Here is a 24,568-nt window from a genome sequence, read left to right as displayed (position 1 = left end):
CACATAGCCTCGTACATGACGCACATTTATCTGGATTAAACTAACTGATTATACAGTTTTAAAATATATACATATTGATATACAGTATATAGATATATGTATATATATATATATATATATCAATATATATATGTCAATATATTTTTTGATCTTTTCTTCTTATTCTTGATCGCGTTGCAAGAAAGCAAATATGCTTAAATCCCAAAATGTTTATTCTTTTAAAGAAACAATACAATTATATGACATTGACATTTTTTTGTTAAAAGGTAAACTTTACCTGTCTGAAACTTCCTGGCAAAATGTCATTTTATGTATGTTGTTCTTTATATTTCGTGCATACCTTTTATTCATTTTAAGGAATTATTCCTCATTCAGAGTAGAAGTTGAAAAAAAAAAATGCAGCAGAAAAGCGACCTTGATAATTGTCCTGCCAAGCTGTAAATAAGCAGTTGGCTACTCATTTTTCATTGAAAGCGAAGCAATCAGTTTCCTCTTTTGCAGAGTGTTTAAGTAAAGTCACTCTGGGAAACAGCAACACACAAGAAGGGACGAAGGACGATCGATAAAATGAAATAGATGATTTTTGACCTTTCGTGTTAATGTTTCTGACAACGTACCTTCGCTGTACTGTATTCGAGACTGACCGCTCAAAGTCAAGGGTAACTTTGAGTTTCTGTCTGTTTGCAGGACTGGAAAGAACCCAAGCTGATCAGCCTTTACTGTAAACACGAAGAACTAAATATTTACATGAGAATGACCTCGCTCTATTGTGCTCCCTGGGTAAGCAGGATGTGTCGGAGGAATTAGGCTTGTCAAGAATCACAGCTGTCCAGAGCTCTGGGTTTTGATTGGCAGCCGGAATTGACCGACTCGTCGTGAAATCATTATTTCTGCCCTTCTGTTGCTGAAGTCTGTTGTCTAGCCTGGAAAAGGGAGTAGTGATTCAAACATGAAAATATTCAACGTTGGCTTTCAGGTGTTTAACTCGCTGCTGTGTTTGTTCTTGAATATGCTTTGTTGGCTCTGCCGGAAAAGTGCCACCATTAATACATTGAATACTGCTCACGTATCGCATTGATTTTAAAAAACAAACACTGAGTCTGATGTGAAGAATGGTCATCATTTGCTTCCATAAATGTAAAGAAAGCCTCTCGGTGTGTGTTTTCATATCTAATGATATCCAGGTGGGGCATAAGTCGTGGTGGCATATGATAGACTGGCGGTGTGGAGTCTGACTAAGCGCTAATAGCACCCCGAGGGGACTCCGGGACTGTAATGACATTCTAGGCCCGGGCATATTAACCAAGCACAAGTCAGAGAAGGGAATGCGTTGGTAATGAATCAAACACAAACGGTGGCTTTGGGGCTGTTCTCAGAGGTGGAAGTGAGGCGCTCCGAGCAGCACCGCCTCACGAGCGGGCCATGATTTCTCTCTCTGGGTGTTTCTCAGCGTCAGGGACAGATTGCCTTACAGCTTGTAAATGAAATGAACAACGTGCTGTCTGAGCCGCTGTCGTGTTGGATTTCAGATTCCTGATGTGTTCGGGAGATTTGACAGCCCACCAGCAGCTCTGTCAAAACCACTAGGCCCTGACTGAACCCGTGTAACATGGATCTAATGCAGTTGCTTTGTTCGCTCCCTCAGGTCTGGTGATTGGCTTTTCTATGACTCCGCCCATCCTCGACTGCTCCAAAGAAGACCTAGTGATTCCAGTCCACGAAACCCTCACCATTACATGCAGGTTTGTGGACGTGTGTGCTGGAGTGACTTGCTGTTTTGTTAATTCAGGCTTCTTATTTTTTCATCATAATGACCCAAAGATGCCAGAAGAGATTCGTGGTTTGCTATACATTGCTGTGGTGGCGAGTAATTACATTTGCTCCAGTACAAATTTTAGATACTTTACTTGACAAGTTATATTACTTGTCACTGAGAAGAATTATGATTAAAACTTCCCTTTAGTCACTGTCCCCACTAATGATAGTGAAGAATATTGGCACCATTTCCCCCCAAAATAATCTTTGATTTTGAAATTGTTTTCCAGTCCAGCAAAGCATAAGTGATCATCAATCATTGATGATTTACAACGGTGTAATTGGGCTCTAAATATTTTTGGGAAACCGTTTTTCTTTGGGCCCTCTGCAGTCCACTCAGATGTTAGCTTGAATAGGTTTGCACTGTGATTTGTCAGTGCATAGTATTTTCAGCTGATGTTTCCCTGATCCATTTCCAACAGTGCTAACCCTACACTAACCTTCTTTTTCTGCTGTTAAGTATGAAGAATAGATTTGCTAAAGCAACACGCCTGTTAATTCTAATCTGTTAGGCACGTTTGTGCACTTGACAACGAAACAGGAACCTCTTCCTATTAAAATCTGCTCCCATTTGGATGCTAAGCCTCCAGTTTTATTCACCAACCTTTGATTTCTTCTATTCTTTTTGTCTGTTCTTATTCAACTGTTGCTCAGAGGTATTTCTCTTCCTGCCCTTTCAGTCGTCATTCTGCCTGAACCATTGTACAGTGTTCTGTTCTTTTGCCAACCCCCTCAAACAAAATCACATCTATTTGAAAAGTGAACTTTGCACAACCTGAAAGGGTCATTCAAAAATATAGACTAGTACTCTCCAACTGTACCCAATCATGCGTTTGAGGCAAAAATGTCAAACATTTGATGGATTCAGCTTCTCAAATGTGAGGGTTTGCTTCTTTTTTTGTGTCTTAAACTACAGCGACGTATTACAGACCAAAAATTTCAATCGAGAAAATAATCAGCAGTTGAATCCTTAGTTGCAGCCCGGAAATAAATAGTTTAAAATTAGGGCCACCTCAGGCAGCTTCAACAGGAAAATGCTGCTTTTTGTATCAGTAATACAATCTTATTATTTAATATAAAAGCATAAAACTCACAACAGCCTTGTTCATCCAATGAGAGCTTTTGATTCTTAACTTTACTATTTTAGTACTTTTACTTAAATGACATTTTCAATGCAATACTTTTACTTGTGGAATGTTTTACAGGATGGTGTTGCTATTGCACTCTGAATAGCTCCCCCACCACTGATACATTGTCACTCTCAAACAGTCTCAGTCCAGCGTTTTTATCTGTCTCTGATGGAAACTAGTCAATTCAAATAAATTGTATTGAGGAGCTAGGGCATAAAATGTGTACAACATACAACATCTTCTATCCTTAGATTTCACAAAAGGAAAAACTCACCAAAAAATGTGACTCTACATTTTGTAATACATCCAATTCCATATGAAAATAAGGCCCTGTCCTATGAGACACACAGAGATGTTTTGGTTCTGAAACACAGCCAATACTGATTGGTGATTGGAGATGAATTCACTCATAATGACCATCCTTTATCCTTACGAGATCTCTGCCGCGCTGCCTGCTGCCAAGCTGTCACTCTCTCGTTGACCGTACAAAAAGGAAAGAAAGATGTCTTTGGAAAGCTGATGATACCTTTGGACTTTTTCCAATACAGGTCTTAAATAGTTTTTTGCATGTAAACCTCACATGGCCAGCACCACTGAGAATCTCCTGCGAGAGGAAGTTTCATTTCAGACAGTTTCATCTTAATGTACACTTTTTTTTAGAACATAGACGAATAGATGCTATTCACAAGGGTTGGAAAATCCTCCGAACACTTTCATTGCCCTCTGCGATTTTCTGCAGTCATTTCCAGTCATCACATTTTGGTACTGTCTGCAAATGGAGGCATTTTCAGTTGGTGGAGGCAGGTGGTGAAAGCATAGCTAATATCAGTTTTCAGGCATCCATTATGATTCCACTCACTCTCGCTCATAAAGCCTCCGGCTTAACATAAACCAACCATAATTGAATTTATGTGACAAAGCACAAAGTGAACAGGGATGTGTGGACGCACTGAGAATTTTACAGCATTACACACACGCACACACACACACACACACACACGCACACACATGCACACACACGCGCACACACAAACATGCACACACTGGTGTCCGCTCACATGCACACAAACACTTCTCATCTTTTACAATTATTCTGTGACTGGAAGAATGACAATAATACAGACACCAAAATAGTGTTCATTTTTAAGATACTTAAAATGATCATTTCAAGTCGGCCTTAACAAAATAATCAGGTATCCATATGTACATTGAAACAGATTTTTTAAACGTTATCCTTTTCTTTCAAATGTTGCTTATGGATGATGTTTTATCACCCTGAAGCTCATGCTAATGTCAAATTTGTTCCATGTCCTGGCCTAATGTCTCCTCAGGGGACAGCACACTCTGGCCTGGGCCTGGCCTGATCACACTCTGGTGGGACAGGAGCTAACCGACCGCCAGGCCCAGCTGTCGACCACCAGGGCCCCCGGTCAGAGGGTCGCCTTGGTCAGCGAGTGTCCGGGGCAGCCTGGGAGGCCGTACTGCAAGCAGCTGGACCTGACCGGGACACGGGCCAAAGACACGGGCTACTATCGCTGCTATTACAAGGATGTCAAGGCCGTCATTGTCGGCACCACTGCCGTCAGCGTTTATGTCTTCGTCAGGGGTGAGTCACACTCCCACAAACCCAAACATACACTATGCTGATGCAAGAAAATGAAAAGTCTGTGGCAGTTTTTTTTTACCAAACTCCTTATTTCCAACCATGAGTTTGATTTTTCTATATAGAAATCCATTTCACATAGTAGTGAGTCAATGGTTTGTGGGTCATTTTGCTGCCTGAACTTGTTCTGTGTTTAAAGAGAGCATGATGCATCTCTCCCTGACCAGGTCTGCAGCGCTTTGGCTTGGCTGTGTGGACCCTTTAGTCTTCAGTTTCTCTTTTCCTTGGGAGGTTCACAAGTAAAACAAAACTGCATAGACGTCCCACTGAAACAGATCTGTTTTTGACCGTGACTTCAATATCAAAACAGCCCCGGCATTATATAGAAATAGAAGTTGTTGCCTCAGTAACAAGCAGGAAGCTGGGGCGGTTAATGTTTCGGAAATTAGAGATGCAAAGTGTTTGATAGAGATAGGAATTAGCAGCTTAGTGCCCTTTCATTCATTTATTCATATTGAAATATAGCAGCAGCTCCTTCACCTTCTCATCAGACTTTTCATGCATCAAACCTGATAGGACCTGCACAATAAAATTGGTTTTGCTACCAATGTTTTCTCTCTTAGTATTCAGAGCCATCACTCCTACTTTCTTTATTTTGAGACCAACTTTAGGACTTGTCTGTTAGGGGTTGCATTTTTAACTTTTCCTCACCTCGCTCAAAAAGAAAAGTAGGAGGAGTGGAGAGGGAGAGTGGGAGAGACACATGGTTGTCACGTAAGGGAATCCTGCTGACCAGTCCACTCAAGTGAAACGCCTGTTTATCCCCTCTGACAAGGTGCCAAAACAGTTTCCACAGATCTAACCAGGGGGCTGATCAGGAGCAGATGAGATCGCAGCCATAAATTAGCCCCAGCATGTGGCGGAATGAGAAGTGACGCATGTGGATCGAATTAGACAGGCAGACGTCGCCCCTTTACCCCGTCTCTGCTGCACACTATCATGTAAACACCAGGGCACACATAACTCTAGCGCTCATGGTTGTACTGTATGTGCATGGACTTGCACTCACACACATATGCAGGCTCATGTAAAATACACAATCACTTCCTCTGAGACGTACCTTTTCACACTCATACCCAGGCTGATGATGGTTTTGCAAACTCTTCTTGCCCCGGGCGCAACAGCTTCTCTTAGGAAACCGATTGCACTCTAATACTTGCATTGATTTATTGTGAAGAACTCAAGCTGCGAGGAGTTGTGTATTATTTCTGTTACCTGTGTGTATTTAGAACACCGCGGGGCAGAAATATAAACCTCTAGATGGGAACTATTGTTTGGCCTTGCAGATGATTGAAGTCATAGCTTTGAGTGCCGCAGAAAAAAAAGAAGGCTTATCGTGAGAAAAAAGAAATGAGAACAAAAGCAAGTAGTAGTCACACAACATCTTTGGCTGCTGTTCAAAAGTCGTCAGTATTGTCTGAGAGATAAGCATTTTTATAATAGTGTGCTCGTGCTGTGGGAATATGAGCTTTTGTAAAGATAGCAGCTGCAATGTAAATTGGTGACACAATTGCTTTGACGTCTCCCAGAGCCCCCTTGCAACAGTATGTTTGAGTCATAGACAATCAAAAGGGGAATGCCAAGGTTTAAAGAAACACAGAAAAGATATCTTCCACTAACGGACAGCTTGGGGGGGGGGTCGGGGGTTGTAACACTGTTTATAGGAGGAATAAACCCCTCGGCTATCTGTCTCTCTCTCCGACATGTAATAGCAGTTCTTAATGCTATTTACTGCGTGAGGACAGACTGAGCTGTTGCATTACATGGTAATCACGATAAACTCCACAAACAATGAGTGTCTTTTGCGGGGGGGTCATTATCAGGCTTTGCGATATGTGGCTGTCCGCTCCTGAAGTTACCTCTGTAATAGGTAACTATTATCGTGGCTGGAATCAGGCTTACCCTTTAACAGCTCCCTGTTTCTATCTCCACCCAGACCCCGAACAGCCCTTCCTCAGTTACAGCCCCGAGAATGACTTCGGAACTATTTTAATGACCCGCTCCTCCACCCACGTCGTAGTGCCATGCCTGGTCACAGTGCCGGATCTGAACGTCACTCTCCACGCGGTTTGTACTCTTCACAGACTTCACTCACATTCTATTCCTCCAACAGAACCTGTCAATGCTTTCATTTACGATTTGACCTGGAGCAATTAATGTGTGTCATCTCAGTATCCCACGCCTCTGGAGAAGAGCGGGATGACATGGGACAACAAGCGAGGCTGGTCCATTCCCAGACAGTTCGTGGACAGTATGCCGATGATCATCGGATTGTCGTGTGTCGCCACGCTGGGAGGCAAAGAGTATCAATCTACCAGCTACCTGATCCACATGACAGGTAAAACACACTTTATCTAGGTTTGAAGGGTTCAGTCTCCTCTTGTGTTCCAGCAAAAACATTGAGGATCATACAGGCCTTAACTACAGCAGCTACAAAAACATGACTGACCCAGTACAAATATTTAAATTACATTTGAAACTCTACTCTTGTTGAAAGGGAAATTAACAAGGACATTCTGCATGGCAGCAAGTGTGCCAATTACGCATTAATGCTGACAATTTGAAGGATTTTCTTTCATTATGTCTTTTCTTCGAAAGAACACAACTCCCTTTTTTAATGCGGGGAGGTGTGCCGTTATGCCAGCAGAATTAAAAGAAAAGAAAAGAGAAGGAAGGCATAATTAAATTGCAGGAAACGAAGATGGAGAGATTGCACGTTGAGGTTCCCACTCGTTGCAACTGAACACTGAGGGACCCAGAGGCTCTTTGCTATATTGTGTGAGATCATTCACCTCTCACTTTAGAGGGCGAAAGGAAACCCATACCCACCGCTGCCGGGCCAAAAGTAACAGCCAGCATCAGTCAGAAGAGAAACCCAGAGCGAGTCTTCACTCCGAGCGCTAATGGAGCGTTTAAACAATCAGGCAATCACAGTCTGCTGCACAGACATCACCAGCGTATGTTATTTTTTGTACACCCCATGTCGTTTCCAGAGACCGCAGAGAGAGGATATCAGAGACACTGGGCCAGTGTCCAAAGCTTTCTTGCTTTTTCTGTCTTATCTTGAATTGAGGCTTCTCTGTATTCCACTTTAATTTCCTTCACTGATGTATGTCTTGACACATGCATGAAAATAGTGCGAGCTTGTGACAACCATCTTAATAGTAGGATGGCTCCTCTGGTCCAAAGGAATGTCATTTCCTCTGGTCCTGTGAGGAAGGGAAAACTGCTGACGGTGTCACCATGACCTCTCTCACTGTCTCCCCTCCCTCTGTCCCTCTGTTTCTACCTCCCACCTTTTTCTCTTTTCCCATACAGGAAGTCAGATTTACGATTTCAAGCTGTTTCCTGAGGACCCAGTCGAGCTGATAGTGGGGGAGGCCCTCACCCTGAACTGCACAGCGTTGGTGGAGTTTGACACTGGAGTGGACATTCAGTGGTCTTACCCTCGCAAACAGGTAACATATCAGCATCAGTTGGTCGCACGTTGAAACGCACCAGTAAATGAAAACCTGAGTTTCATTTCTCCTCACTAGCCCAACAGTTGGGAGGACACTCAGCCCCATCGTGAAGCTCTGTCTCACGCCACAGAGGCTGTTAGCATCCTGACCATCCACAGTGTCAACGTCACAGACACTGGCCCGTACAGCTGCAACCTCACCACCACGGACACAACACAAACCCAACAAACACAGGTCATAGTTTATGGTAAGCAGAGAAATGGCTCAGAACAGTGCAGTTTACTGCGTGGCCTTCCTCTTGTTCAAAAAAATGTTAGCCTAAATATCACATTAATTGTGAGTATCTGTACATAATACCAAGACTAAATCTATGTTAACGAGATGCTAACATAATGATTTTAAGCAGGTGAAATGTTTACCATGTTCACCATCTTAGTTAAGCGTATTAGCATGCTAACATTAGCTAATAGTGTTAAATAAAAAGATAAGGTATCACCAACATGTTTCCTGAGGGGCACACGAATGTCTGAACCAAATAATTGGTAATTTATCCAATAGATAATATTCATAGAGAAGATTCAGTCTTGAACAAACTGCTAGCATGGCAAAAAACAAATCATGTCTATGTAACTTTCAATTAACGGGATGCTAGTAAAAGCTAACATGTAGTGTAAAGTACAGTGTAAAAGTAAGCCGCCAACTCCATTATAGAGCGATATCAATGTAGCTTTACTTTGCTACCAAGCTTAGCTTACATTAGCCACCGTAAGCTACTTGTCATATCGGGCCAAGAAAGGCTCTACTGGGAAATCTGCCTGAGGGTGCTGAACTGAGCAGGGGTGTTTTATCACTTATAAATTACATAGGAGACGAATTAACAATTTATATCCTCTAAAAATGATATAGTCTTGCTTTAGAAGGAATACTCAAATATTTAGTGGCTCTGATTCCAATGGTGACCCAGAGTCACAGCAAGAAAATGTGTTGAAATATCCAGAGATTTCTCAAACCTCTCCTTGTGTATTTAGCAATTAATTGGCAAAGCAATAAAGTGAAGATGCCGATGGATAAACAGCGGAGTGATTTGAGAAGTTTCTTTGGACATTTCAAGTCTTAAGCCTACAGGGGGCGAGTCTTTGATGCTCAGAAGATTTTTGGTGGATTGTTTGGGCTTTGAGACTCAGACTGTAAATATGTGAATTTCTCTTTTACAGAAAAGCCATTTATTAGCCTCAACTACAGAAATGGACAAGTGGTGGAGGTAACTACCGGCCAGAAGTCGTTCAAATTACAAGTGAATGTGTCTGCCTTCCCCACACCCGAAACACAATGGTGAGATGAGACTCTGGTGTATTCATTAAGTTTGATGGGTAATTTCCAAATGCATAACTAGGCTTTAGGTTTACAGATTCGTTTAGAGGCAGAGCACCTCAGCTGGAGCGTATCCTGTAATGTAGCAGCTGTGCTTTGTGTCCAGGTATAAAGATGGAAAGCTGATAAACCAGCGCCCAGAGTTCAGGATGAAAAGGATGAGGATGCACCTTAACCATGCTTTGGAGATTAAGGATGTCTGTCAGGAGGATTCTGGGCTGTACGCGGTGGTGCTGAGGAACAGTGCCGCCGCGCTGGAGAGGAGGCTCAACATTACGCTTGTGGTCAACGGTAACTAGACTGTCAGTCTGCGTAGCCCTCAGTGGAGATCACGCCAGATGTTTGGTGTAAAAAACAGTGGATGTGCAACAGTTAAATGCCACAAAACACGAGAGGTTTACTTGTTCCTCTGTGTTCACAAAGGGTATATAGAAAATACATATATGGTTTTAAGACTTGTGTCTGCTTAAAGTTTGCACCACATTCTGATGTCATCGTACCGGTTGAAGCAGAAGTGGAGACTGGAATCACCCCTAAGTGCATTTATGTGTTAAGTTTGTATCTTCTCTGTTTTCTAGTGGCCTGGTGGTGTACTAGTCATGTTTTATCTTCCTCTCATAGCTGTGTATGAGGAGTATGAGGGTGGCTTTCTCTCTATATGCATTAGTCCTGTGACTGGCAACTAGTCCAGGGTGTTTCCTTGTTCTGCCCAATTAACAAACACTGGCAGGTCTGGGCCCCTAGATATTATGTCTGACTGAAGGGAGTGATTGATTGGCTCTCCTCTGACCCAGTTCCCCCACAGATCCATGAGAAAGAAGTGGCAGATCCGTCCAGTCCTTACCCCAGTGACAGTAGCCAGACGCTGACGTGCACCGCCTATGGTTTGCCCGCCCCCAATGTCAGCTGGCAGTGGAGGCCCTGGGGCCCGTGTGTCCTCAACAGCACCCGGAGCAGACTGTAAGAAAAACCACACAAACTCACACACGGGACTGACTCTGTGTAACCAGTGTGGGAGCAGATAGGGTTTGATTGAACGGGATTGAAAAGAAGGGAGGAGTGGGATGCGGTGCATGAAACGTTATGAGAAGACCAAATAAGAGGAAGAGGTCAGTGGGAAATTATCCACTGGCTCTGATTGAAGAAGAGAGGGAGGAGATGATGAAGAAAGAGGCGACGGGGAAAGAAATGTGGAGGTGGATGAGAGGAGCAGAGATGAAGAGGAAGGTGGAGTAGAAGTAAACAGAGGAAAGAGAGGACGAAAAGAAAGTGTCTGTTCAATATCCAGTCTGCTTCTTCCGCCACGTGGAGCCGCCATGGTTCAGCTCTCACATTGCTGACTCACTTTCTGACATACAGCGGAAAACACAAACCCAAATGCACATGTAACACTGACACACACACCTACACACTTATTATCAGGCATCGCCTGGCCGCTACTGCATAATATCCCTTTAATATTCACTTGCCTCCATTTCCATCCAAGGCTTAACATTTGAAGTTATTGCTGTTCTCTTGACCTTTCCATGTGAGCATGCAACAGAGTGTACAATCAGAAACACACAGCAGTGGCAGGTTGAGCTCAACTTTGGCTCCAGATGTCCAGATAATTTTTTGTCTCATGTACATCTCACGTGACATTTCATGGGCGCCAACTGAGGCATGGCTATGTTGACCTTTTCTGGTGCGTGCAGAAATAATTGAATTTCCTTTTCTGTATTTGGTATCCAATTTAAGAATAGAGCAAATTTGATTCACATGTAAGTCCACCTGCATGCTGAAGTGTCCCATACTGAATTCACCTTAGTTGTTTTGAGTGACATTCTCTGCAAAGCTTGAGAAATGACTTCCATACAGGTGGACAGGGGCGGCATGTTGGTGTTTGATTCCATGGCTAGACGGGCCTTCTGTGTGGAGTTTGCGTGTTCATCCCGTGTCAGCGTGGGTTCTCTCCGGCTTCCCTTCTCAGTCCAAAGACATGCAGCTTAGGTTGATTGATGACTCTAAATTGCCGTAAATGGTTGTCTGTCTATATATGTCTGCCCTGAGCAGGATAAGTGGTGAAAAGAAAAAAAAGATAATGATAATGGATGAGTGAAGAGTCTCACAAGATGATGAGTGCACAGTGGACGATTGGACAGTCTCACATGATGAGCACTTTGTCTGCATTAGTAACATTACAGAGACTGATTTTTAGATAAAGGAATAATTTGATATTTTGGGAAATACACGTATCCACTCATTCATTTTCTTGAAAAGAGTAGAACAATATCACTCTCATGTCTGTACAATAAATATGAAGCTACTGCCAGGACACGGTAGCTGAGCCCATCATAAAGACTGGAAACAGGGAAACAGCTAGCCTGGCCTTCCAGCACATCTGAAGCTCACTAATGAACACATCATACGATGTTTGTTTAATCCGTTCACAAAAGTGTAAAACCACACAATGTGGTTATGTGCTGGACTATTTCTTAGCAAGGAGCGGCACATACTTCTGATCCCCATTGCCATTCCTACAGCCACACACATGGATAAAAGATATCAGTCTCTATAAAAAATAAAAAAAATGCGTTCAATATGTGTGCAGTTGAAGAATTAAACTCCTTTTTGTGTCACCAAACCCTCAAATTTCCCCCAAACAGAAGACTAGTTAGTGGTTATGGTTAAGGTTTGGGAAAGTCTCCAGGAAATGAATGTAAATCAATGCAATGTTCTTCCAAGTGACAAAAACAAGCATGTGTATGTGTGTGTGTGTGTGTGTGTGTGTGTGTGTGTGTGTGTGTGTGTGTTGTGTTGTGTCATAACCAGCAGTTTGTTGACAATAACATATTCTGAGGGAATCAAAACAGGTTTGATCATCCACAAATTTTACAAATAATTGATTTGTGCATATATGTAATAATATATATATATATATTTTATGTTTTTGTAAAATGGAATTGACCCTGATTACCATCTGCTAATATTTGAGTGTTGCCTTTAGGAGAAAATGCAAAACAAAATTCCAGTTCATGTTTCATTAGTTCTGCCATGATGTTCACACTATGGATCTTCATAAGAGAAATTGATACCATAGTTTTTCCATTAGTTGCAGGACACAGCATTATTACCTTGGCTTTGGGTTTGCAAGCTCATGTTCGAATCTAAAATGCAAGCCAGTGCGTGAAAAATAACAAAAAAACATCTGATAACATCTCGTAAAACCTCAGGTGCCCACTCTCTGCTACGCATGTCAATGAGGGGAGACGTCATGAATGTATCTGTGTTTCTATACAGGGTCCGGCGAGACAGGAGGGGCCGGAGTGACGGGATCGCAGACTGTCAGAACTGGCAGGACATTCATTTGGAAAACGCCATGAATGAAATCGAGTCCATTGACACGTCGGTCGAAGTGGTGGATGGCCGACAAAAGGTTCATCACAGCTTTTTGATTATGACTGCCAAAGCCCACTTATTCATGAATCTTTAAAACAAATCCCGATATTACAATACAATGACATGATTGTTGATATGAATGAAATTTCCGTAAAAGAATGACTATGATTAGGACATAGCCCAGAGAAGAAGACATTTATATAAGTGGACCGTGATGTTTTTATGTAAGCGTCCCATATTCTGAATTCCATAACAAAATTTGTCAATTACAAACCATTTCCACAGTAGAAATATTTAGAACAGTCTTCCTCTGCAGACTTCCTGTTAGGACCGGTCATAAGCAAAACCCAGACACGCATGCAAGGGGCGCTTGTGCACATACACATGCCAGTACATTTGTAAACCACACCCATAAGAGGAAAACAGAAAACGCACACGTGCAAACTCCTGGAATTTTTCAGTCACACCTGAGTGGGTTTGCTTCCTGTTGACCTGTCGGAAACAACATTTCGCTTGTGTGTGGTCACAGCGAATTACGAAGACAGCAGATTGCACTTGCTTTTAGAGTATGCGCGTTTCTTCCAGATGAATTAAAGCCTCGTGCACCTTTTCTTACCCCACAGATAGTGAGCAGGCTTCAGATTGGCAACGCCAGTGTTTCTGTCATGTACAAGTGTACTGCTGAAAACAAAGTCGGCAAAGATGAGCGGCTGATCTACTTCTATGTAACCAGTAAGTATGTCGGGTCAGATTTCACCCTGCATTTGCCAACAAAAGAACACAAGACGTATGATGACTAATTAAAGGGTCTGTTCTGCCAAAATCCCCTCTCGTGTTATGTAGCCGTGCAGATAATTGTGGCTCGAGGTGTTGAGATATCTGAGGTTCAATAGAAAAGAGGTGAATAGAATTTGTAGAAATTACATTGAACAATTCAGAATTTCTTTCTACATGGATGGATTATTGAATGTGTCCCCCTGATAAAAGCCAAAGGGGAGCAACAGGATTTAAGTAAGAAAATGTTGTAGTTTTGATAAACCAACCAATAAGAAATAAGTTTCATTCATGTCCAGTGCATTAGCTCTGTCTTGTTAGGTTACCTAACCACTCCACCTGCCCCTCTCTTTATCTTTAAAGCCATCCCTGAGGGGTTCAGTGTGGACGTGCAGCCCCTGGATAATCCCCTGGAGCAGGAGAAAGTGTCCTTGTCCTGCAGCGCTGACAATTACACCTACGAGCAGCTGCAGTGGTACCGCATTGACCCCAAGGCCTTGCAGGATGAGCAGGGCAAGCACCAGGAGCTTGACTGCAGGAGCGTGCACCTCTACGCATACACCCTTGACGGCCAGCTCTCCTTCCAGGAAGCCTCCAACAGCTGGGTCCTCGACTTCACCATCCCCTCCGTGCAGCTGATGAGGGATGAGGGTCATTATGTGTGTGAGGCTCAGAGCAGGCGCAGTGGGGAGAAACAGTGCCTGTTCAGATACATCTCTGTGAAAGGTGAGAGATAAGAGAGATGAATACTCCAGACACAGTCGTGCACACATCGCCCTGCGTAGAGAGTAGTCTCTCTCAACCACAGCTAATTATAGAGAAAAGCTCAACTTCTGGCGGCCGAAACACACACAGTGAAGCTGAGATGCTGAAGGGCTTCAAAATACGCACACTCACAAAACCCACGCAGCCTGAGACCAACATCCAAACGTAATGGAGAGAGTACCCGGTGTTTGCACCGCATCGACAGAAAACAGAGCTGAGACGCTGCAGGGCTGAAATGCACAAACAAATTCCTGCGTCATTGTGTGCTGTAAACTTGCATCAGCGCCCCGGAGGATAGATGTACATTGTAATGGGATTTTTTGACATTTGCCCTTTTTACATACATTGCTACAAGACCCGTTGTACATTGACACTCCTTGTTTTGCACTGTTCCCATGGGTGGAGTATGTTAATTTCCCTTTTCCCTGTCCTTCTCTCTCTCTCTCTCTCTCTCTCTCTCTCTCTCTCTCTCTCTCTCTCCAAAGCCCCAGAGGCACCTCGGTACAAGCTCAGCCTCACCAACCAGACGGTGAATGTGACCGAGTCTCTGCGGATGGAGTGCGACGCAGAGGGCAGACCTCTACCCCTCCTCTCCTGGTTCAAAGACAACCAGCCTCTCCACCAAATGTCAGGTGCCTGAACACACCTCCACGAGTGATGCACGCATTTACACAACAGTGTTACACATAAGGTCTGCCCCTCTAGATCTTAATTTAGCAGGACTCGTATCTTATGACAGTCTATGCTCTGTTCAGGGGAATCACGTTCCGGCTTCACATTAGCTAAAAGAGCAGGAACAATACGGTTTGTTAATATTTACTCACAGATACACAACCGCCCACCAGAGCCCATCCACACACCCACTGGCACTGTAGAACAAATTTGTCAAACAGAGCCAGTGACAAGAATACTGGCGAATACCGATGTGTTCACTGCACATATACACACACAGTTGTGAAACCCTGCAGGCCGATGGACACGGCTCATTAGCTTTCTCAGCCTGCATTTCTTCTTCACATCTGAGGGAGATGGGGGGGGGGGGGAGCAATATGGTGTCTGAGTGACAGCCGATGCTCTGGGTTCACTCAAAGGGGCTGCTGGGACATGTGGCTCGCCTCACAGGGCGATGTGATTATAAATGAGCATAATAGATCGAAGCGCAGAGGTGTGACAAGAGTTCAAGAAATGTTGTTGAAAAAGTTGCTGGGTTTATGATGTGAGAGGGGAAGTGGAGCGATGAAGTGAGCCGATGTGTGTGTGTGTGTGTGTGTGTCGCTGTTCAGGGATCCAGCTGGAGGACTCAAACCGCACGCTGAGTATCCAGCGGGTTACAGAGGAGGATGCCGGTCTTTACACCTGCACCGCCTGCAACCAGGGCGGTTGTGTCCACTCCTCAGCCGCCGTCCAGGTCATCGGTGAGTCAGCCACACACACACACACCCCCACATACCCCCACACACATACAGAAAAAAAGGCCACTTCATGCGATCCCAAAGACACCTGAATCCACTCACACACACTCACCGCTGACATGCCTTCTTCTCGAGAGCACTCAGGCCTGAAATCACAGTTGCCCTCGAGTTCACATCTTCACACACAAAATGTACATGTCAGTATTTTAGTCATTCACCGCTCACACTTTTCTCTGCAGCTGTAGTTTTTGTGCTTTTGTTGTGTATAGCTCTCCACAGTCAAAATCAAAGGCGTTGACTGCTGGGACATTTCATACTATAAATAATTTAATGGGTTTGCTGGAAGTGGTCTCTTGATGAAATTAAATGACTGTTTAACACATTGATGTAACCTAAATATTTCAAAGTAAGGCTCTTGCAAGAAGGATCAGTAGTTTGTAATATAGCACCCCCTGCAGTTGGTAAGGAGTGATGTAATCAAAGAGAGACTAAATAAAGACCTGTGAGTTGATAAAGTGGTTTCAGATAAAACATTTTGCATCCAGGCGTGACTTTCTTTCTTTCTTTCTATCAAGGTTCAAGTGACAAGGCCAATGTGGAGATCGTAATCCTCATCGGGACGGGAGTCATTGCAATTTTCTTCTGGGCATTGCTCATCCTAATCTTCTGCAACGCAAAGCGGGTCAGAGGGCGCCACTTTTCACCGTGTGTCTGTGTTTGTGTCCGTGGGGTTTGTAAGAAAGACTGACAGACCGTAACTTAACCTCTGACCCACAACATGTCTGTCGGCGTTTGAGCGCAACCTGTTTGATCTTCAAGAGAGTCTGCAGTTCACCCGCTGAGTTACTGATATCTGCTGGGAGCAAGTCCAATTAGTCAATGCACATCTATAATGAGGCCCAAGTTGCTTTTTTTATTTTTACTCACTTGGTCACTTATTAGTTTGGCTCACACAGCGGCTCTGCAGCAAATTCACAGTGTGGTGCTGTCATTAACAAGTAATTAAGAGAAGGCTTGTTATGCAGAGATGATTCGTTTCCTCCCCTCTTTCTTACAGCACCTCTATCTTTTTGTCTCTTCCCCCTTGTTCACTTGTGCCAGTTAACTAATTTACTCAGGCAATACTTGGCCTTTCGTCATCATTCTGTGAGCAACTGTGATCTGATTTTATGCTGCACAGACAGCATGAGTCTGTGTGTCAGCACAGTTGTCATGTTGTGTCGACACATTTTAGAGGAACGTTTCAAGCTCACGGACAAACACATTGCATTTCCTGTGATTATGTCATAACAAAAGTCAACCTGTGTTAAATGTTTTTAATGTCACACTGCAGCAGTATGAAATGGTCATTTAAATGGTCATTTAAAGGGGATATATCATAAAATAACTCACTATTTCAGTGCTTTACATACATTTGGGTATCTGGAGTGCCTGCCAACTTAAAAACTGTGCTGTCAGACAACCCAGTTAGTTTTTTGTGGGGAGCCTGGATCAGAAAACATGATTCAACAAGCCATTTCGGATTTGGCTCCCCTTTGTACGTCACATGAATAATCTCACTGTATAAACTTGAAACAAGTGTGAAATTAAATAGTTAATGAAGGTAAAAAAAACTGGAGATGTAGGCCTAAGGCTTATATTCTTGCTACAGGTGTTTAACGACACAGAGTCATCATTATGCCTACACTGCCTATGCCAGCAGCTGGCCCTGCAAGCCATCAATTGTAAAATGGTTACCGTTGCTGTAATGATTTTCAATTGTCAATTGACTTTTCAGTAGGTATAAAAACAATCAGCTTTGCCCCGGCTTATCACTTTTGATTGATTTAATGTGATGAAAAACGGTCGTATCATCCTAAGTATGATAGAAATGTTCCCGTATCTTAGAAGACTGAAGGGAAAACATCACAGCTGCCAGAGTTACATGTTCAATGCACACTGCAGTCATTGTTGTTGTCATGAGCTCTTTGTCTCCCCGGTTCATTCAGGTTAACCCGGCAGACATAAAGACGGGCTATCTGTCTATCATTATGGACCCGGGGGAGGTGCCTCTGGATGAGCAGTGTGAATACCTGCCCTACGACTCCTCGCAGTGGGAAGTCTCCAGAGACAAACTGCGACTGGGTGAGCAGCCGGGGAAGGGTGGGAGAAAAGGACGAATGGCTGTTGGGATAAACGAGTGAATGGGAGCGAGGGGGGGGTTGCGAGGAAGTATGCAGGCGGGGATGAGAGCAAATAGATGGATGGATGAAACCGAATTACGTTTCCATTTCCAGAATCCTTAATGGCATGAGATTGGATCGCAGCCAGCCGGGCAAAGTGCTGCCAAGTAAAGTGCTAATGTTAAATATGCGCTCATTCCCAGTGCGGCTTTTGAAAATGCCCTGAGGAAACGCATCTGTTCCACGACAGTTCCCAAATCATGGGAACATGTTTCCAAATGCTGCAATTGAGATTTTAAGTCCCCCCCCCCCCTTGTGTATATGGACGCCAGATGCATTTACATTTTGCAAATGCTCCCGACCGCAACTGTTTTTGTATTCCAATGAGACAAAACCGAAGTCGGCATAGATCAGTGAACATACATATTCTGTGGTTTCTCCTGACATAGGAAAGGTTTTGGGACACGGTGCCTTTGGAAAAGTAATTGAGGCAACAATCTACAGCATCAGCAAGAGCAACAGTTTGGACACAGTGGCTGTCAAGATGCTGAAGGGTGAGATTTGTCTCTGTGTATGAAGTCACTGATGCACAGAGTTACCTGGTATATATATATATACGTATATATATATAACCTGGTAGATAAACAATACAACAATAAAAAACAAGATGTATTTTATGCATAATGTTCGACTTTGTGTGTGTGTTTCAGACGGATCCACAGCCAGTGAGCACAAGGCCTTGATGTCCGAGTTAAAGATACTGATTCACATTGGTAACCATCTGAATGTAGTGAACCTGTTAGGAGCCTGCACCAAACCAAATGGTGAGATTTACATGTATTACGATGAAAATGTTGTATATATCAACAATTATGTAACAGTGACGTCTCATGAAAAATTGAATTGTCATGATTTTGAAGACCGTTTCCTTTGGAATATTAAATTGGAATTCAGGTAGAACACCTCATTTTGGATCTATGTTCAGCTCTGTTGTTTGTCCTAATTAGTAAAATCCCTTTTTTTTACGAGTGTTAACATTATTTTGTCCACCCTCTGCAGCTTCCACCAACATGTTTCTTTTTCAAGCAAACAAACTGATAAAAACAAACAGCTGCCTCTCTTTTTCTTTGACACCCCTAATTTTGTGTCAGTACATCATTTTGACCTGTAGAGCACATTTTTGTGGAGCTCACATCTGGAATTGTTTAACCCTGTGTACCCTAAACAAAAGCAGCAATTTAACTGTTCAGCTAATCCTAGGTGGTGTGAAAAAGTAGAGATTTTTAATGACTTATCAAGTAACAAAAAAATGTAAAATGTGTTGAAATATTCGTAGCCTTTTTATCACACCGTACTCTCATGATAAAAGCTGACAATTAAAGTGTCTGTATCAACAGGTCCACTGATGGTGATAGTGGAATACTGCAAGTATGGGAATCTGTCTAACTTCCTACGAGCAAAGAGAGAGTTCTTCCTCCCGTACAGGGTATCCAAAACACACTGAAGCACTGCCTACCGTTCTCTATTTGTTTGTTCTGCTGCGATAATATGGCCGCAGAGAGAATCTTCTTTTCTTTGGTTGAGCCTATATTTCCTCTATATGGAGGTGATGCATTGAACTGTTTCCCCACTCAGGATCGCTCTCCTAAAACTCAGAGCCAGGTGAGACGGATGATTGAGGCGGGTCAAATGGACCAAAGAGCTCTCCACCCGCCCCCTCCCCGCTCCTCCCCGCTCACCAGTCCTCAGAGTCAGTCATCCAACATGCCCAGTGAGAATCCCGCAGGGGAGAAAAGTGAGTCTGCTTTAATTCACAAAGGCAGATTATTTAATTTCTCTTTCTTTTTTTTCTTTCCGTGACCGATCTCTCTCTCATCTTCTCTCTCCAGTGGAGGACTTGTGGAAAACTCCTCTGACGATAGAAGATCTAATCTGCTACAGTTTCCAGGTGGCTCGTGGGATGGAGTTCCTGGCCTCCAGAAAGGTTAATTGTCAAAGGCTTTAATTTAGTGAATGAGCTGTGGGGAAATGTCAGCAGAGGTTGGGCTCAGGCATTAGGTTGTAGCCTGGATCATTCAGCTTGTCTGTCCTTTGTGTTAATGAACCACGTGACCGATAACTAGAGCAATGCCACGATCTCATGCTGCATATTAAAGCTAATGTACAGTCTGCCGTGTGTTCAAGAGGAGCATAGAATAAGGAAATCAAATGTACTCCATACTTGTTTGCATGTGCTGTTGATGAACACGCTAACCAATAATGCACCATTAAGAAACTACTCACAGCTGCAGAACATTAAGACAGATTGTGAATGGTTAACGGGGGAACAAAAGATGAGCTACGTACCTTTGGAAAAGCATGTTGCTTGCTCTTTGCCGTCTATTTGGCAGTGACGTACCAAAGTCACAGTTTGATGTCCTTTGCCCCAAATGCATTCAAATACATACACTTTGCTATGTTGAACTCCCTTCACAGTATACCATGAAAATGTCTATATTGTATACAGTGATCATGTGATATGGCTTTGGTACACAGCTGAGGACTGATTCAGGCAGTGGTGAAGTAAATATTTAGATCCTTTACCTTAATAAAAGTAGTAATACTGCAAGATAAAACAAATACTCTCTTACAAGTAAATGTCCTGCATTCAAAAGCTCACATGCTATTTTAAAATAAAATGCATTGATTATGCATTATTGCCCCATTCAACATGTCAAAGTATGTTAAATATTATGTTACATAGATTATATGTTGTGTTACGAGGGTCCTCTTAGAGCTCCTGAGCTAAGAGAAGCGACGGGTTGACCTCCGTCTCCATGGACGCGTCATGTCCCTGAATTGAAAGTGATTGGTTGTCAGGTGAACAGTCACTGTCAGTTAATGTGAAATCAATAGTAATCAGTACAGAAAGGAAAGGAGTTAGACTGGATGAGATTAAATGAGATTACAAAATAAGATTCAAAATATATAATTTTTGGAATAAAAAATAACTTGAATTCAATTATATTACAAACAAAATCAAATCTGGTTAAAACGGTAAATGATAAATGAAACCAATTTGTTTTTCTTTCGGGATTGGTCCTATTTGTTGGTGAGCTGATCGCGTATGAAGCTTCTGGTAATCGGGTGAATAATGTAATTTAAATGGTGTCAACAAAAGAGACTAATTTATAATGAATATCAACAGTCTGACCAGAATCTAAGCACAATGTCTGTCTTTAAATGACTCACTGTCGTGCCCCAAAAGGCACGTTTACTTGACAGCGTTGGATCTCCTGCAGTGACTCCACAGAGCTCTGCCTGGCCGAGACATAGTCCAGTCCCAGTTACAAACTGGGACAGAGACGCTCGCATACGTACACACACACACACAAACACACACACACACACACACACAGGTTATAAGGCAACAGATTATTGAGAAAATGCTATTTTCTGTCTTCAAATCATATCTGTAATTCACTCATCAGAGAAAATAAGGTGGAATCAATGCATGCAAACTCTCGCACAAACATTCAGGGACACACACATGCACACCACAGGTTTGTGATGTATGTGTGGTTGTGTGTGTGTGTACCGGCAGTGTATCCACAGAGACCTGGCAGCCCGCAACATTCTCCTGTCAGAGAGCAACATCGTGAAGATCTGTGACTTCGGCCTGGCCAGAGACATATACAAAGACCCCGACTACGTCAGGAAAGGCAATGTACGGCATCCTCACACTTGCTACACTTTGGAGCTCCAGGTTTATTATCCATCTGTGATGAAATATTAAACTCCATATGTTCTCTCAGGCTCGTCTGCCTCTAAAGTGGATGGCTCCAGAGAGCATCTTTGACAAAGTGTACACCACCCAGAGTGACGTGTGGTCTTTTGGAGTTCTCCTCTGGGAAATCTTCTCACTGGGTAAAGACACTAATTTATTATAATTTATTTGGATAAAAATCAAACGGTTTCAATACAATCTCCTACATCAGTCTGTAAGTGTATCGATCTCTGTTCTTGCCAAAGCAATTAGGTCCTTTTTTAATTAGTTTTATTTAAACCAATTTTATTCAAACAAACAATCTTTTAATCCTCCCTCAGGTGCTTCTCCGTACCCGGGAGTACAGATTGACGAAGACTTTTGCAAACGATTGAAAGATGGCGTGCGGATGAGGTCACCGGAGACTGCCTCCCCCGAAATGTAAGCAGAGACTTTGATTTATTCTTTCTCTCATCTTTTGCTGTCAAATAAGAGTTATAGTCCTTTTAATCGCTAGAGCCAATCCCAAAGGCAAATGAGAATATACTCGTAAAAATCATAACTTTGGCTAACTTGTATGTGTAGGAGAGGCTATAGGGTCAGATTTGCAGCTATATTAGTGTGTCAGGGAAGTTGATGACCTCAGTGTTCTTGCTGTGATGGTGCTGCTCTCTGCTGGTAGATACGGCATCATGCTGGCCTGCTGGCACGGTGAGCCCAAAGAAAGACCAACCTTCCCTAACCTGATGCAGATCCTGGGAGACCTGCTGCAGGACAACAGCCTACCTGTGAGTTCATTGCCGGAGAGACATTAATTCTAGTTTTCAGGTCTTGAATCCTTAAATCTTTTCCGTTTACCCTTCAGGATGGGAAGGACTACATACCTTTGAACCACTCACAAAGCTCAGAGGATGATGGCTTCTCGCAGGCGTCCTCACGCCCTCCGTCTGAGGAGGAACTGAGACTGGTCGGCAACACTCTGCCCGCCAGGTACTAATACATGTTCATCCTGTATTCCGTAAAGGCGAAAAGATTTTTCCTATGAGCAACGTGGTTCTACTTGAACACACCAAGTCATCTCACGTCGGAGATGTTGTGTTTTTGTCTGAGCTCTTCTCACTGGTTGGATGCTGAAGGTCATGTCATGAACTTGCATGCACATACATATTTAATGTTATAGAGAATTGTTTCAGGTTTTCGTGGGCTTAAACAGCCGCATGAAATCTAAACTTGGACTTGCTCACTTCATTGAAAACTTGAATTACTGCCTTAAGGTTGTATGCCTCTGCCAACCAGTCAAGTAGGCAGTTTACATCCACGTCTGTCCAAAATGTCAACACTTCATCCTTTTCATCCTTTCATCCTCGTAGACATTCCTTTGAAATTGTTGTAGTGTATGAATTATTGAGTTATGGCCAAAAATGTGTTTTGCAAGGTCACAGTGATCTTTGACCACCAAATTCCGATCAGTTATTTCTTGAGTGCAAGTAGACTTTTGTGCCAAATTTGAAGAAATTCAGATTTTTGTGTGTAGAATGAGATGGATGTACGGAATGAGGGAAAACCCCAAAAACATAATGCCTCCGGTTACGGCTGCTGCCTGAGGCACGGAAACGGTGAATCTTTAATGGAATTCAAAGTGAATTCTTGACCTCGGAAACAGCAGTTTATTTAACAGCAGAAAATAGTCTCACACAACATCCAGCTACTACATTAGTAAAGCTAGTAAATGTCCCTCGTGTTGAGATTGTCCTTGTAAAGTTTAAAGTAACTTTTACAAGCCGCTATGGCAAAACTCGGAGAAAAAGTAACGTTTAAAGCTTTTTTTCCACATCTTGTTATTGACGTGACACACGCTGCCAGCCTGTCAAGACATTGAGCCTACGGAAAAGAGACGGGTATTTGAAATCAAATGATTTCCTATTCAACTTGCGGACAAGATCATTTTGTTGGTTGAAGATGTATCATCATGTCACACAGCTGACAACCTATTCATAACAGAAATATCTACATATAATCTATTTTTTTCATTGAATACAACTTATTCTGCTCTTTTTTTTGTTACCGTTTCTTATCTGACTTGTGGCATTTAGAGGCTCCATCATCTTTTAATCTTATAATCCTTTCTGCACCTCTTGACCAGGTATTATAACTGCGTGCCCTTTACCGGCTGTGTGTTTGTGGGACCCACTAAATTATGTCAGCCTAGAGTGAAGACATTTGACGAGTTTCCTCAGGGGATGCAGCCACAGAAAGCTACTCAAGTAAGCTCATTATCTTCTTATCAACTGTTGAAAATGTGACTGGTGACATTTAATGAATGACCAAAAATAGTTGCAGACATAGCAGCGCGGTCAACCAAAGGCATTTATATTCACATGATGTCTCACTGTGTCTCTTCCCAGGATAACCAGACAGACAGCGGGATGGTTCTGGCTTCCGAAGAATTCGAGAGAATTGAACACGAGCACAGGGGCGCCGTCTCAAAAAGGTTAACCACACGAAGGCTTTGAGCAATACCCCCGCCTGAAACTGAAAGAGAAGCAGAGGATATATACAGCCAGGAATTTAGACACAGTACAGAGTCAATATGAGAAAGCAGGCTTGTAGAATCACAGCCCAATATGTAGTGAAGCTACAGTAGAGTTGCAATTGACATAAGCATCAGCAGAGCTAATTTAAGCATGGGTGAGTAGGAGTAAGGAACAGTCTGAGTCATTTGACAGTTTTGAGAAGTAGGCTCAACAATGATCTAAAAAAGCAGTAAAAAGTGATTTGCTAAACGGGAAGAATGAGACACATTTATCCAGCAACTCACTCCTACTTACAGCAAAGGTGTCGCAGAAACCTTTTAAGAGCCGCTCTGACGTGATTTCAGGATTAATCACAGGT

At 42.9% G+C, this 24,568-nt stretch overlaps 1 protein-coding gene across 1 annotated transcript in view; it reads left to right on the top strand.

Annotated features, from left to right (window-relative positions):
- flt4 (fms related receptor tyrosine kinase 4) overlaps positions 1-24,568 on the top strand; it is a 40,539-nt gene that overhangs the window by 12,672 nt on the left and 3,299 nt on the right. The window contains exons 2-29 of the mRNA XM_031857720.1: positions 1,646-1,742; positions 4,277-4,551; positions 6,545-6,675; positions 6,781-6,946; positions 7,927-8,066; positions 8,145-8,316; positions 9,284-9,401; positions 9,547-9,731; positions 10,235-10,400; positions 12,720-12,855; positions 13,442-13,550; positions 13,956-14,318; positions 14,843-14,989; positions 15,641-15,772; positions 16,345-16,451; positions 17,758-17,893; positions 18,381-18,485; positions 18,642-18,755; positions 19,329-19,417; positions 19,567-19,726; positions 19,821-19,915; positions 21,515-21,637; positions 21,726-21,837; positions 22,018-22,117; positions 22,359-22,464; positions 22,542-22,666; positions 23,820-23,940; positions 24,082-24,167. Coding sequence (XP_031713580.1) covers positions 1,646-1,742; positions 4,277-4,551; positions 6,545-6,675; positions 6,781-6,946; positions 7,927-8,066; positions 8,145-8,316; positions 9,284-9,401; positions 9,547-9,731; positions 10,235-10,400; positions 12,720-12,855; positions 13,442-13,550; positions 13,956-14,318; positions 14,843-14,989; positions 15,641-15,772; positions 16,345-16,451; positions 17,758-17,893; positions 18,381-18,485; positions 18,642-18,755; positions 19,329-19,417; positions 19,567-19,726; positions 19,821-19,915; positions 21,515-21,637; positions 21,726-21,837; positions 22,018-22,117; positions 22,359-22,464; positions 22,542-22,666; positions 23,820-23,940; positions 24,082-24,167 — 3,916 coding nt within the window. The remainder of the gene's footprint in view (positions 1-1,645; positions 1,743-4,276; positions 4,552-6,544; positions 6,676-6,780; positions 6,947-7,926; positions 8,067-8,144; positions 8,317-9,283; positions 9,402-9,546; positions 9,732-10,234; positions 10,401-12,719; positions 12,856-13,441; positions 13,551-13,955; positions 14,319-14,842; positions 14,990-15,640; positions 15,773-16,344; positions 16,452-17,757; positions 17,894-18,380; positions 18,486-18,641; positions 18,756-19,328; positions 19,418-19,566; positions 19,727-19,820; positions 19,916-21,514; positions 21,638-21,725; positions 21,838-22,017; positions 22,118-22,358; positions 22,465-22,541; positions 22,667-23,819; positions 23,941-24,081; positions 24,168-24,568) is intronic.

This window comes from Anarrhichthys ocellatus, unplaced genomic scaffold (genome assembly GCF_004355925.1).
Source record: "Anarrhichthys ocellatus isolate YVR2014 unplaced genomic scaffold, GSC_Weel_1.0 scaffold19, whole genome shotgun sequence".
Lineage (NCBI taxonomy): Eukaryota > Metazoa > Chordata > Actinopteri > Perciformes > Anarhichadidae > Anarrhichthys > Anarrhichthys ocellatus.
Note: the sequence above shows the minus strand (reverse complement) of the source record. Positions and strands in the feature narration are given on the sequence as shown.